Source organism: Monodon monoceros, unplaced genomic scaffold (assembly GCF_005190385.1).
Source record: "Monodon monoceros isolate NGI ecotype Baffin Bay Population unplaced genomic scaffold, NGI_Narwhal_1 Super_Scaffold_13, whole genome shotgun sequence".
Lineage (NCBI taxonomy): Eukaryota > Metazoa > Chordata > Mammalia > Artiodactyla > Monodontidae > Monodon > Monodon monoceros.
In genome coordinates this window covers 85342293-85357877 of record NW_021703769.1, presented here as the reverse complement: position 1 = coordinate 85357877, position 15585 = coordinate 85342293, and the positions used below count along the sequence as shown (strand labels likewise).

Below are 15585 nucleotides of genomic sequence, written 5' to 3'. Positions count from 1 at the left end.
AGCTCCCCCCAGCTCCCCCCCACTCCCCCCAAGCTCCCCTCACACCCCCCAAGATCCCCCCACTCCGCCCCCCCCAATCTGCAGACAGCCTGAGTGTATTTACAGCAGCAGGAGGCAGCCAGCTCAGCCTAGGTGCCCGTCCAAGGCGGCAGTCACTGGCTCCAAGGGTGACTGCTGCTCTGGTGTGTCTCCCCACCCCCCAGGTCCGGCTCTGCGTCTGGGGCGGTACCTCCCCAGGGAGGGCGGGGTGGGGGGGCTGAGGCCTGCAGACCCCTCACCACCACACAGCCGTGCTCGCTAGACCAGTCCGCCCGACCCTGTCAAGCCGGAGCCTCCTCTGGAAGGGGTCCAGGGACGTGAAGACAGAACCGGACCCCATCTTCCCAGCTCACGGGGAGGGTTAAGAAGCTACCAGACGGGCAGACATGGGCCAACTCCGAGAACCCTGTGCTCGAGCACCACCCTCGGAAGAGGGAAGACCCTCGAACCCCCCACCTCGCAAGCCCCTCTAGCAGGACAGGGAAGAGGACAGGCGCGGGGCAGGGCCTCTCGGGAGCAGCAGCCGGCACCACAGAACCAGCGCCGGGAGGACTTGTCCCCGCCTCAGCGGCACCACAGGCCACCCCTCCTCCACTATCCCAGCCCACGCGCCCCTCGGGTCAACGGCAGGGACAAGAAGTGGACGGAGGGCTCAGCCACACAGATGTCACACGCTGTGGACAAGGGCACCAGGGCAGCGGGGACTGGACAGGACAGGAGAGGGATGGGGCCACCCCGCCGAGCGCCCCCCCCCCGGGGGATCCTTCAGCCCTCCTGGCGCAGGCTCAGGGCCTGGGCTGTGGGAAGTGACTGCACAGGGACCCGAGGGGTCCCTGGACGGGCATTTCCGGGAGGACAGCACCATGGCCCAAGAGGGGGCAGAGGCTCCTTGGGGCTCCTTGCGGGGGTTGGCGCAGGAGCTGGGGCGGGGACGGTGCAGTACTTTTCCATGGGCTCCCAGCGACGGGAACGCTCTCTCCAGGCTCTGGCCACCCACCCTCTGCAGACGGAAGGGTCCCTCCTTTAAAAAGGCCTAACACAGCAGCTCCCCAGCTTCCCACGAGAACCGAGAACCGGAGAGAGAGCGGGTGAAGAGGATTTTGATGAGCAGAGACCAGGATGTGGTCTCGAGGAAGCACAGTCTCCATTTCCTCAGGACACCAGCCCCGAGCCCAGCACTGACCGCGCAGGGACCCACCCGAGCTCCCCCAGCACCCCTGGGGACCAAGGCGAAGCTGCAGAGCACAGACCCCATGGGGACCATGTGCACAAGTTACTAACCAACCAACCAAAAACTGAGGCAGCAAGAGACACTGGAAGGAAACATACCCAAATTCTTCTTCCTGCTTTTGTTTTCCAAATTTCTTTTAATCAACATGTACTTAAATAACAACAACAAAAAAATCACTTTTTAAAAAATTGCCTGAATTTCAGAATCATTACCCATCTCAGGCAGAGCCTTTAAGCTGTGCCATTACTTATCATAAACCCACACAGTCTGGGGGTCCTGCCAGTGAACCAGCAGCCGGCAAGCAGAGGCCACTCAGAAAGCTAGAGATTTAGAACAAAATGACAAGTCACCAGGACTTGTCACTTGGAGTCACTTGGAGTTCGTTTTAAAGAAATTGGAGGAGTCTAGAAAAAGTAGGAAATTGTCCAGGAAAGGCCCAAGAAATTCACATGTACTGGAGGTTCTGCAGGGATTGGGGGCCAGACCACCGAATGGGAACTGGAATAGCTCTAAAAAAACAGTTTCCCTCTAGGGTCTAGAAACCAAAAAGGCCTGACAAAACTGGGGATCCAGCGGCACAGAAGGCGAGGATGACGAGAAGGGGCCCAGGGGACATGGGACTGGCTACGAGCCCGGGTGAGAGCAGGACGTGGGGGCCAGCGATGCGGCCCGGCTGGCTGACCTGGGTCCTGTAAGCGCGGGCCTTCTGTGCAGGGAGAGGCGCCCGGGCTCGGGTGGCACCAGACCTGCGGTTCTCAGCCGGAGAGAAGGCAGAGAAAGGGGCACCCAGGATAGGTACGGGCCTGAGTGCCGGCCTGGCTTCCTCCCCGACACCCGGAGGTGGCAGCTGGGAGACGACCCCAGACCCAGTGGAGCCGTTCTCTGTCGGCACAGGCCCTGCACCTGCCCACCCACCACAGAGGAAAAGTGCCGTCACGCGTCCCCCTGGCACAGAACTGCCCAGCCAGCCGGTGTCCTGGGGGTCGGACCAGCAGTCCTGCACGGAGCCCGCAGCACAGTGGCCTGGGATCCACCCCAGGGCCCGGCTGGGCCTGCAGTCGAGGAGGTGCTGGCCAACGGGCAGGCCCTCCTGCCCCAGCCCCTCTGCTATATGAAGGGGGTACATGCGCCCCGAGTCTCAGCAGCGTGCACGGCCCAGGCTTGAGACAAAGGCAGAGCTGGAAACACTAGGGCATAGGAGTGACCAAACCGGGACTTCCCTGATGGTGCAGTGGTTAAGAACCCACCTGCCAGTGCAGGGGACATGGGTTCGAGCCTTGGTCTGGGAAGATCCCACATGCTGCGGAGCAACTAAGCCCGTGAGCCACAGCTACTGAGCCTGTGCTCTAGAACCCATGAGCCACATCTACTGAGCCTGCGAGCCACATCTACTGAAGCCCGTGAACCTAGAGCCCATGAGCCACAACTACTGAAGCCCGCGCACCTACAGCCCGTGAGCCACAACTACTGAAGCCCGCGCGCCTAGAGCCCGTGCTCCATAGCAAGAGAAGCCACCGACCGCCATGAGAAGCCCGTGCACCGCAACAGAGCAGCCCCCGCTCGCTGCAACTAGAGAAAGCCCGCGCGCAGCAACCAAGACCCAACGCAGCCAAAAAAAGAAAAAAAGAGTGATGAAACCCACCAGCCACACACCACCCATCCTGTCGGGGGATTTCCATCGCTTCCTTTCCGAAAGACCCAAACGAGGACCTGATCTAGTCGCCGATTAATGGTAGATACTCACAGGCGAGTCTGACGATGGCCCCAAGTCACTCGACACGCTATGCGGCGCGGCTCCGACGACACTTCCCTCCCCGTGGACCAAGGATGAGCACAGGGTCACCGGGCGCTCACGTGGGATGCGGGCTCGAGGCCGCACCAGGCAAGCCTCATGCACGGTCGGCACCTTCACCCACCGCTCAGGGCCCAGCAAAGCCGCCCCTCATGACATGAGTCGCCCATCAACTTTTACTTCATGTTGAATAACTTGTCAAGATTTGTAACATCTTACGCCATTTTGACCCACTACACACTAGGAATTGCAGAGTCAGCTCAATACAGAAGAAAAGTATGAACACTCAGAACCTGAGAGGTAACAGCAAACAAATTCAAACGTAGACACATGCTTCTGTGGTGGACCTTGACCACTTTTAGCTGTGATCTCGTAAATACAGACCCCAGGCCACGGCCCACGCAGCGCCATGTGAAGGGCCCTCCCTTGTCTGACGGGCTCAAAGGCCCGGCTGCGGCCAGGCCAACAGAGGCCTCCACCGGGCCACCATGCCATCGAAACCTTGTCACACCGGGGACACCAACAGCAACCTGAGGTCTGGTAGCTGAAGAATGGCAGTTGTGCGGTTCCAACCTACAGTTTACTGCAAGTCTTATTTGCCCTACAACTGCCTCTAAAAGGCACTGGGCATGTCCATGGGGGCCTGTCCACCCCGACGCCTGCCACGTGACCACTGAGTCCCCCTCCAGGTCCAGAAACAAGGCGAGGCCAGCGCGCCCACGTCACCTACCTCGGCTGGGGCCCCCTCAGTGCCCGGCGGGGCCGCAGGTGCCAGAGGCGTCTCTCTTGCTGCCGCCTTCTTCAGTTTTTTGTTCTTTTTCTCTGTCACTTGGCTATCTTTTCTCTTCTGTTTTGCCATCCTGTAACAGAGAAAGTAAACTATAAAGACACAGGAAATAAAAATTCTCAATTAACAGAGAGGGGAGGGCATTATAAAAGATACAAAGCTATTTCAGAAAGTGTGGGAAACATACAGTCACTGTTACAAATTCCAGCTCTCGTTTCATCACCTGTGGACAACTTAACCATTGTGGTGGATTTCCTGTCTTTCTTCTGAGTGTTTTATTTAACATAGCTGCCATCACACACAGATTATATGCTCTGTTTCTAACTCAACATGAACATAAGCTTTTAAGAGTAAAAGAAGGGACTTCCATGGCGGTCCAGTGGTTGGGACTCCACGCTTCCACTGCAGGGGGTACGGGTTTGATCCCTGGTCGGGGAACTAAGACCCCGCATGCCACGCAGTGCAGGCCCCCTCACCAAAAAAAAGAGGAAAAGAAATAGCATTTTTAGTGACAGTATCCAAATTTTCCAAAAGTGAAAACTGCGAGCATTTGTCTATTCCCTAATTGATGACTATCTGGGATTATTTTCATTTTCTACTATTACGGAGTAACTCACTTCCCCATCAACTAGGGATGCTGCAGCCCTACACGGGCTGGCAGTGACCACCATGCAGTCACTAGGCCCTCGGTCACCTGTGGCTGGAGGTGGCCATGATGAGTCTGGGGTGGCCTCCTTGGACTGTGGAAGCAGCCCCAACCGGGGCCGCATTGAAGGAGCGACACAGGTCCAAGAGGCTCTGATTATGTCTCCCTCCTCAAGCACAGCAGTATCTAGAACTCCACGCACAAGGACAGAAGAACGCCCGTGAACATGAACTGCAAACCCAGCTTCCCCTGTGGGGCCGGATGATGGGAGCCAAGGGAAACGGTCAGGGCACCAGAAACTAGGCAGGGGTCGGGGGAGAGGCCTCCACCCGAGGGTCACTGGCTGCGGGGACCTCCGAGGGGCGTCGTGAGGGCTGGGGATGGGGGGAGGCCGCCCGCAGGGCCCCAGGCCCACCCCGAGGGGGACACGGGAACTGACCGGATCCTCCCCACCCCGCCCCCTTTGGATGGAGCCCAAAAGGAGCTGAAAACACAGGAAAGTTTCGGAGTCCCAGCAGCTACAGCGTGAGCACCCCGAGGTGCAGGGTAGAAGGCGCTTTGGCACAGAGGCCATGGCCAGCTCGTACAAGCCACACACACACACACACACACACACGTGCGCGCACACTTCTCGTCACACGTCAATCAAGCAGGGGGTAAGTCAGCATAAACCTGGAAAAGGAATATCACGCAATAACTGAAATCAATGAGACAGCGCTACATGTACAGGATGGAACGGAACACGACGAGTAGTGTCACACTTTTCTATTTGTTTAAGAAAATAACAACAGAGAAAGCTATGCACGTACTTACAGGCAAATGTCTGAAGGACATAAGCCAAAGCTCTCCCTTTCTGTCTCGGGACGGGACTGCGAGGGACTCCCCCACACCCACAGCTCAGTCTCATTTTTTTAATACTAGTCCTTTAAAACTCTATCTACAAGGGCTGCTAGTATCAGCTTTTATTCTAACAAATTACAAGCATGTATTTCGTTTAATCTATCCTGAAGTCACTCCACTGGCTTCATCTGCATGCATGTGTATTGTATGTATCACACAGACACAAGCATGTAACATGTATGTTACACACACCCACAATATTCACGCTCATGTCACTTCGGACACGCTGTCCCAGGCTGCCTGCACGGGAATGGACACACAAACCCAATACCTTCTTCCTCTGACACCAGAATTCATTTTGGACTCCATCCACAAATGCTCGAAAATGCAACTCATTCACTCCACAAGTGTTTATCGAGAGCCAGTTCTGTGCCAGGCACTGCTGCATGCTGAACACAGAGCAAACAGCAAGGGAAGGAAGAGCCTTGATCTCGAGAAGCCTCCTTCTGGTGTGAGATCCAGACCTATTTAAGTGAACGAGCCAGTGCTTTCACACAGAGATAAACACTGTCGAGAAAGCAGAACCGGGTTGAGTGAGCAGGCGCCCCGGAGGCTGGCAGCCACGGGAAGGGCGGCTCAGGGGCCTCTGAGGGGCCAGAGGCAGACAGAGGAGGCAGCGTGTGAAGAACTGGAGGAGGCCCTGGGCCAGGTAGCGTCCAGGGGAGCAAGGTCTGCAGGTGGAGGAGGGGCGTCCGGAGCAGAGCTGCCTGCCCTCAGGTCTCTCACCCAGGCATCAGTCTCACTGAACCACTTAATGAGACCTTAACTTCCCCCAAAGCAAAACTTTCCACAGGGACAGACGGACAAATGACATCAACATGGGGGGGAGGGGAAGCACGCTCAAGTCACCAGCAGCCCCACCCCACAGGCCCCTGCACTTCCTCACTTGTCGGTCACCGTCTCCATCGCAGAGTGCTGGCCACATGCAGGAGCGGCTCCAGGCTGGACCACGCGGTCCAGAGTGCCCACCCACACGCAGCTCGCATTCTGATGGGGGAGACAAACATGTCAGGAAATGAGAATGATGCTAGGCAAAAAAAAAAGGAATGAAGGAAAGGGCTATGGGAAACGGTGATTATGAAAAGGGTGATCATAGCGGAAAGGGCCCAGAACCCAGATTTGAGTTCTAAATACCATTCTCTATAAAAAAGAGCCAGACTGCCTTAAGATTCCCGTCTGGAGCAAGGAACGTGTAAGGTGAACCAGCATATCAAGCTGCACCACAAACCAAGCCAGACAATCACAGGGCCACGGCGGAAAGGACATGGAGCCAGGGTGAAGGGCCCCTCTGCCCGCTTTGGGGCCATGACTGATTACAGAACACCGAAGGAATATCACTACTGAGCAATCAGAAAACTGCCAGGCGCCAAGGTCTTTAATTAAGCCTTATCTTAAGAAAGTATCCCAAGCCAGAGGCTGCAAGCTTCAATTAGCAGTGTAATAAGAAATCTTGAAAGAATTAGACTGTTGACACAGGGTTTTGAAAAGACAAAGGGCTCTGCCAGCCAATTACCTTGTTGGACAGTAAGAAAAGCTTAGCAAATATTTACACACCGGTTACCATAAAAGTTAAATCTACATTCATTCTGAGAGTTATCGTTAAAAAGTTTAATCGGGGGCTTCCTGGTGGCGCAGTGCTTAAGAATCCACCCGCCAATGCAGGGGACATGGGTTCGAGCCCTGGTCTGGGAAGATCCCACATGCCGTGGAGCAACTAAGCCCGTGCACCACAACTACTGAGCCTGCGCTCTAGAACCGCGAGCCACAACTACTGAGCCCATGTGCCACAACTACTGAAGCCCGCGCAACTAGAGCCCGTGCTCCACAGCAAGAGAAGCCACCACAGTGAGAAGCCCATGCACCACAACGAAGAGTAGCCCCCACTCGCCGCAGCTAGAGAAAGCCCGCGCGCAGCAACGAAGACCCAACGCAGCCATAAATAAATAAATAAATAAAGTTTAATCACTAAGTCTATTTGCTAAAAAGGGGGGAGAGACTTTTCCATATTATAAAAAGCTTTTGGGCTTCCCTGGTGGCGCAGTGGTTGACAGTCCGCCTACTGATGCAGGGGACACGGGTTCGTGCCCTGGTCCGGGAAGATCCCACATGCCGCGGAACGGCTGGGCCCGAGAGCCATGGCCGCTGAGCCCGCGCATCTGGAGCCTGTGCCCTGCAACGGGAGAGGCCACAACAGTGAGAGGCCCACGTACCAAAAAAAAAAAAAAAAAAAAAAGCTTTCTTTTTCAGTCCCAAGAGACGGTGATTCATACCTTTGAGACAAGGAGTGTTTGTTGCAGGAAAGACATTTCCTTACATTTACAGTCAGCTAGTCTTCAACAAGGGGGCCACAACAATTCAATGGGGAAGAACAGTCTTTTTAACAGGTGGTGCTGGGACAATTGGATATCCACATGCAGAAGAATGAAACTGGACCCCTACCTCACACTACATAGAAGAATTACTCAAAATGGAGCAAAAACCTAAATGTAGAGCTAAAGCTATAAAACTCTTAGAAAACATAGGAGTAAATCTTTATGACCTTGGATTAGGCAACAGTTTCTTCATTACGACACCAAAAACATAAGGAGAAAAAAAGATAAATTGGATTTATGAAAATTGAAAATTTTGTGCTATAAATGATGCCAGCAAGAAAGTAAAAAGACAATCAACAGGAGTGGAGAAAATGTTTGCAAGTCATATCTGACATGAGACTTGTATCTAGAATGTATGAGGAACCCATAACTCAACAAAAAAGGCCAACAACTCACTTTAAAAATGGACAGGGACTTCCCTGGTGGTCCAGTGGCAAAGAATCTGCCTTACGACGCAGGAGACGTGGGTTCAAGCCCTGGTCAGGGAACTAAGATCCCACATGCTGTGGGGCAACTAAGCCCGCGTGCCACAACTACTGAGCTCCCGTGCCCCAACTAGAGAGCCTGCGTGCCGCAAAGTACAGAGCCCACGCGCTCTGGAACCCGCGTGCCACAGCTACAGAGCCCACGCGCCCTAGAGCCTGCGCACCACAACTAGAGAGAGAAAACCCGCATGCCACAACTAGAGAGAAGCCAGAGCACCACAACTAGAGAGAAGCCCATGCACCGCAGTGAAGAGCCCACATGCTGCAAGAAAAGATCCCGCATGCCTCAAGGAAGATCCCATGTGCCACGACTAAAGACCCGACACAGCCAAAAATAAATAAAAATAAAAAAATCTTTAAAAATAAATTAAAAATTTACAAAAAATGGACAAAGGACTTGAACAGACAATTCCGCAAAGAAGAGATACAAATGGCCAGGAAGCCATGAAGGAGCTCAACATTGGTCCTCATTAGGGAAACGCAAGTCAAATGACACACTTCACACACACGAGGATGGCTGAAATCAGACACATAATAGGGAACGTTGGTGAAAATGTGGAGGAATTGGAGCGCTCATCACTGCGGGCGGGACAGAATATGGTGTGGCCACTTTGCAGAACAGTCTGGCAGTTCCTCAAAAGGTCAAACAGTTGGGACTTCCCTGGTGGTGCCGTGGATAACATTCCACGCTCCCAATGCAGGGGGCCTGGGTTCAATCCGTGGTCAGAGAACTAGATCCCACGTGCGTGATGCAACTAAGAGTTTGCATGCCACAACTAAGGAGCCCACCTGCCACAACTAAGACCCAGCACAACCAAATAAATAAATAAATATTTTTTAAAAAAAGAAGTCGAACAGTTATGTGACGCAGTACTACCTATAGATGTAAATAATCAGTGAAATGAACAGACCCACATAAGCTCTGAACTTGGCTGTTCCCAGCAGTGTAAGTCATAATATCCACAAGGGGGAAACAACCTAAATGTCTATCAACTGATAAACAACTGAATTCTATCCACACAACAGATTATTCAGCCAAAAAGGAAGGAAGCACTGACACCGGCTACAACATGGATGAACCATTTTGAAAACATGCTAAGAGAGAGAAGCCAGTCACAAAATATTACAGACGTATGATTCCATTTATATGAAACGTTCAGAATAAGCAAATTACAGAGGCAGAAGCAGATTCGTGTCTGCTTAGGGCTGGGCAAGGGGAGGGGTGGCAGTGACTGGTTGGTACCAGGTTGCTTCTGGGAAAAGAAACATGTTCTAAAATCAGCTTGTGGTAATGGTTGCACACCCTGTGAATATACTTTTAAAAAACCCCTCTAGGGCTTCCTTAGTGGCACAGTGGTTGAGAGTCCGCCTGCCGATGTAGGGGACGCGGGTTTGTGCCCCGGTCCGGGAAGATCCCACATGCCACGGAGCGGCTGGGCCCGTGAGCCATGGCCGCTGAGCCTGCGCGTCCGGAGCCTGTGCTCCGCAACGGGAGAGGCCACAACAGTGAGAGGCCCGCGTACCACTAAAAAAAAAAAAAAAAAAAAAAAACCTCTAATCCCAAATTATTTGCTGTAAATTAAAACACGTAACGCCCCAATACTGTTTGTAAAAATAAACAGGGAAAAATACGGTTTCCTACCACCACCGTTTCAGCGAATGTACATATGCCGTCAAAGGCGTTCCTTGCGTCCCCCGGCCTGTTGGGACCTCCCCGCCCTCACTCTGTCCACTGGCCGTCATGGGTGGCCTGGCGTTGCTGTGTCACAGCATCGAGACCTTTATCGTGTTTTCTTTCCTTACCGGCCTTTCTGCAAAAATCCCAGTGACTCAGGTTAACTTCTATGAGCAATACCAACTTAAGATTTCCCTGTACCTGGTGGTCAGGAGGACCTGGGGGGCAGGAATTAGAGCTGGTCGGCATCATAACCATCACTAAAACTGGCCTTGACTGAGATCTCGCTTCCCGTGTGCCAGGCCCTGTTCCTGGTGCTTTCCACGTGTTAGCTCGTGTACTTCTTGTGACTGACGAGGCGGGCACACAGGTGAGGTCACGGACGCACACGTCTCAGGGCAAATCAACAGACTGGGCCTAAAACTGGTAAATCAAAAAAAGTCACCCAATTTGCCTATTATTCAGGAATATGGAAGTAATTCCAGTAGAAACAGTGGAAAGATGAAACTGTGCTCGCCTCTGAGGAGCAGTCTGCCTGCTGGTTTGTGGTAAGTTCCAGGACCACTGAGTTTCTTAGCCATATGCACACATCACTTAGTTAATTTGACAGATCCAATGTCTTTTACACAGATTTTTAAAAATTACATTATTCAGCGTTAGCCAGAGGATGATGAAAAGGACATGATCATGCCCTGCTGATGGAGAATAAATCGGTACAGCCGTTCTCAAGGTAATTTGATAACATTTAATCAAGTGCTTTGGCCCAGTGGTTCCATGTCAAGGAACTCACCCTAATGAAATAATCACAGACAGAGATTTATGTAAGGATGATAATGACATGATATAAAGGATGATACTACCTCTAATATTAAAAAGTGGAAAACACTGTAATTGCCCAGCAGCAGGCTGAGGAACGGCTGACTCCTTCGTGCCGGGGGACGGGCCCATACACCCATCAACAACTGTGATCTCAACTGTTCCATCACTCGAGTGGGTGCTCACGACGCAACGTAAAGTGGAAGGATGGACTATAAACCTGTGTACGTGCAACACGACCCTCGTCTTTAAGAACAATTATATGCAGATATGCACAAAGGAGAAAACTAGAAGGTAATACATTAAACATCAACATTTTAGGGGGTAGAATTATAAGTGCTCTTTTCTTCCTTTATACTTTCCAGCAATTTCTACAATAAAAGAAAAGACATTTTGGGGAATTCCTTGGTGGTCCAGTGGTTAGGACTCCACGCTCTTACTGCCAAGAGCGCAGGTTCAATCCCTGGTCAGGGAACTAAGATCCCGCAAGCCATGTGGCACAGCCAAAAAAAAAAAAGAAAGAAAAGCCATTTTAAGATATCAGCTCAGAAGTGTTCAGTGAAGCAAAATAACCTCACCAGCAGAAAGCTGCTAGCCCAGGTCAGACCAACAGGAGGAAGACAGCAAAGCGCTGGGCTGGGCTGGAGTCACTGATTAGGACAAGCGAGCACCCACAGGCTGAGACTGCCCGGGCTCCACAGGACCTAAAACATAAATCAGCCTCAGGGAAAACATCTTTTTTAAAATCTGAAAGTATCACTCGTAGCCCCTAACATCCCCTCTCACCCGGTGCATCTAAGTCACCTCTGATGTGAGCCGGCAGGTCCAGGGAAGGCCCCCTGAAGGAATCCACAGGAATCAGTGCCTGGAGCCCCAGCTCGGGCGCCCAGGACACGGTCATGCTCCTGTCCACCCTGACCCAGGACTATTCAAAGTTCCCACTCGGATGAACGGCCTCCAGCTTCTGCTCTTCTGCTACCTGACCCCACACCCTCCCTCTTGTGGCCTAAACCCTGTAACACCAAGCATCCCACCCACTGAGCCCACCTCCCATCTTGCCAGCTGGCCCCCCTCGGTGCCCTGGGCCTCAGCGATCCTCCAGCCTCACCAAGACCCGCAGTCCACTGACCCTACACATTTCAATGCCCCTCACCTCTCATGTTCCTGTTCCCACAACTTCATTTCCACGGCCCATCATTACAATCGTGCCTTTACAAACACTCTCAGCCCCTCTCCTGGCAAAGCCCCAACTCTAGCTCTGGTTCCTGCCTGGCCGGGAAGTCCCCAGGGCCACGCGGTTGGTCTCACTGTACATGGCACAGCCCCAGCCTCGAGGGGTGCCCAACAAGCCCCGCGGCCCGACTCGGCCACTCACCCAGACGACCAGCTCTTCCTCTTGCCTCTCAAGCTCTCAGACCTCCAACACATCCTCGTCTCCTCCGTTCATTCCTGATCACTGAGCTTCCAGAAGCTCCCCTCAGACCTTCCCACCGTTCCCTCGTGTGACACTGCAAAACCGTGCCTGCTCCGAGCAGGGCCGAGCCTCTGCCGCGCTCTGGTCCCAGGGGCACGCATGGCTCTAAGCAATTCCCCTTCCCCATCAGCTGTCCTTCTACAGAGTCGACTACAAGGTCCCACACCTGAAAACCCTGATTCCACGTGCTCTCCACCCCGTTTCTGGTGCTTTCTGCACGAAAACCCTCAGGAGCTGTCCACTGGCACGGTCCCTACCTCCTTTCCAGCCACTCTCCCATTAGGCTGCCACCTGACTTGGCCAGATGGTTCTTACTGAGACCACCAACGACCACCAAGGACACCCGTCTGCTAACGCCAGACTTTCTGATCACAGCCTGGCCGGGGCCCCTCTAAGCCCTCCTTCAACAGGCCTCAACCTGGGCCTGTACAGACTTGAAAAGTTTCTAGCGGCTCAAGGCCACATCTTTACAGTGACTCTAGCCCCCCTAAAAAGCTCCTGCCTGAGAAAACTCAAGGCTACCAAGAGGATCCAGCCAACACCTGAAGACAGAGCCCCATCCTCAGCCCCACCCCTGTGGGAGGGCAGGAGCCTAACTTCCCGAAGCACCGCCCCCCCAGGTCAGCAAGCCCCGAAGGGTTTCACACCACCGACCCCCTTCTGCTCACTATAATTATCCAGTTCCCAACTCTACAGAGTGCCACCCCCGCCCCCTGCCACTCCCTCACCCTCCCTTTAAAACGCCCTCTCCCCTGCACAAGTCCAAGGCCCCTGCTGCAGTAGTTACCCCTGATTAAAATGCGACCTCACCACTAACACCACCTCCAGTCCGGCTCTGCTCGTCTCTGTTCATCACTGACTGGACATAACTGACCTCCCAGCCGCATCTGCCACAGCTGGTCCCTCCTCTTGGCTCTGCCCTTTCCGCTCCGCTTCCCAGACACACCACGCTCTCCCGCTTTCCTCCCACCTCTTCACCTCCCCGCCCCCTGGACACAGAAGGGCCCTGAGCTCAGCACCCCCCCAAGATCTCACCTAGTCGTGTGGCTTTAAACACCAACCAGAGGCTGATGACGTCCCCATTTCTCCCTGAACTGCACAACTACACTGTCAACTCATGTGTATCACCTACACACACATCGTCTCAAACTAAAACGTGTCAAGTCCACACTCCCCATCATCCTCCACAAACCTGATCTTCCTGCAGGGTCTGTCCCCTCAATAAAAGACCAGCTGGTGAAATGCGTATTTCAGCTCAAGTTAAAAACCGTAGTGTCACCCACAACTCCTCTTTCTCAAACACCCGTCCATCCCACAGTAAACCCCGGTGGCCCCACCCCCAAAGTACATCCAGACGTGGACCTTCACTGCCCCTACCGCGAGCATCCTGGTCCAACCACGTCTCCCACCTGGATCATTCGAAAGTCTCCAACTGGTCTCTGGCCTCCGCCCCGCCCCTAGCCCCTCCAGGCCATTTTCCGACTCAGCATCCTGAAGGGCTTGTGAAACACCTAAGCCGGGTTAGGTCCCACCAGTTCTAGGACCCTCCCCCAGGGCTCTCCTCCCCTCCCCCGGCCGGAGCCCCGCCCCGCTTCACTTCTCTCCGCCACGCTGAGCAACGTCTCCTTTCCTCATCAGCACCACTCCCCCCAACCCCAGGCGAGCTCACTGGCTCGGGGCTGCCGGTCGCGCGGACACGCGGGAGGCACCCATGGGGCTGTGGGGAGTTCCGGTGCGGCCAGCGCTCGGGGCCCTGCGTCCTCCTCAGGCCGCCGACGGGAGGACAGCCAAGCCCCCCGCGCGCCCCCGGTTGCCCGGCAGGCCTCGTACCCAAGCAGGGCACCGCCGACCCGCCGCCCTCGCTTACCTGCGCGTGGCTGCCGACGCCGGCTTCCGGCAGACGCGGCGCCCAGGTAACGCGGTCCCGCCCACCGGAGCGGCACCGCCTATTGGCCGGGGCCCGCCTCCGTCTCCCCGCCGACCAATGGCGAGCGGCAGCCACGAGGGGGGGGTGAGGCGGGGCCGGGCGCGGGCCTGTGGCGTCATCGCTGGGCGCCCCTGGGCGCCGGGAGCCGCCGGGAGCCGCCGGTTGCCAGGCAACCCTCCGGTCGCGGGCTAAGCGGGTTTTTCCCCAAGGTTCCCGGGACTCAAAGCGGACGACGCCTGTCCGTCCACGGGGATTGGTCTCAAACAGGATGTAGATTATAACTGCTGTCACTTAAAAAGTGGGCGCAGTGTTGCGAGGTGGCCAGCGTTACACCTGCGCGCAAGTTTGCCAATGCAGCGGTGTGTCTGCAGACACCTGTAAACCCAGGTTAGGTCACCTGGGGAGGGGATGAAGGCAGACGCGGGCCCAACCGCGGAGGGTGTCTGGGGTCGGAGGTTACGCCACGCCGGTGAAAGTAACCACGAGTTAAATCGTTGTTCGGTTCTTAGAAATATTTTATAGTCTCGACACCGAAAACGGGAGAGAAGGGAGAGCCGGTGCGGCGGACTTTTAATCTGGGGACAGCTGGACGGGGTTGTGCCATCAAGGGGAGGTTCTGGGGGTGGGAGATACGACAGCAAGCCAGGATTCTCTAGTTCCACTCTCTACGGACAACTAACTTGTTTCTAATCGAGTAACAGACACCCTGCTTTTCTCTTGTGCACATACGTGAGAGTCTCTGAAAGGCACATATGGAGACTGGGCCACAGGTGTAAGCATATCCAACTTTACCAACTCCAGGAAAAACCATTCCGTTTTCAAACTGCTCCATCTGGCTTCATGACCACTGAAATAGAAAGTTCTCATCCATACCTAAGCTTAACTAATATAGAATATAAAAATATAAATATGTTTACCTTGTATTGTTTACTTTTGCTTTTATTTTTAGCTCTGGTAATGTAGGGATGTAACCAAGCAGAACTCTATGGAGCCTTCCTGGAAGGGAACAGACCCCACTCACCCAATGTCCTCTGCCTGCCTCTTGTCTGTAGAAAAGCTTTAGTCGAAGAATAAGTTTAATCTGAGAGGTGAGAAAAGGCAGAAAGGAAAACAGTCAAGCAAGACAAAATAATAATAGTTTAGCCATTAAAGTCAAGGACCTTTGGTTCCTCCTCAAGGGCTATGGATAATGTTCTGAGCCACGTCCTTTGAGCTGTTTTGCCGATATTGAAACCCCAGCAGGTGGAAGGAGGTGAGTGCACGCTGCCCGTGAGCACGTAGAGCCCAGACCGGCTGGAACCAGAAGGCTGATGATGTTGCCTCCCGATGACCTCACCACCAACCAATCAGAAGAATGTCCACGAGCTGGTCATGCACCCCACAACCCTCTCCCTCACCCTGTTTTTAAAAACCTTTCCCTGATTTGTAGTGAGGTGGATGG

The 15585-nt window shown here is 53.9% G+C and overlaps 1 protein-coding gene across 1 annotated transcript in view; it reads right to left on the bottom strand.

The window, feature by feature from the left end:
* CUNH7orf50 (chromosome unknown C7orf50 homolog) overlaps positions 1-14263 on the bottom strand; it is a 98090-nt gene extending 83827 nt beyond the window's left edge. The window contains exons 1-2 of the mRNA XM_029220885.1: positions 14085-14263; positions 3793-3922 (exon numbers count right to left, since the gene is read on the bottom strand). Of these exons, the coding sequence (XP_029076718.1) occupies positions 3793-3922; positions 14085-14263 (309 nt within the window). The remainder of the gene's footprint in view (positions 1-3792; positions 3923-14084) is intronic.
* Positions 14264-15585: the final 1322 nt, after the last annotated feature.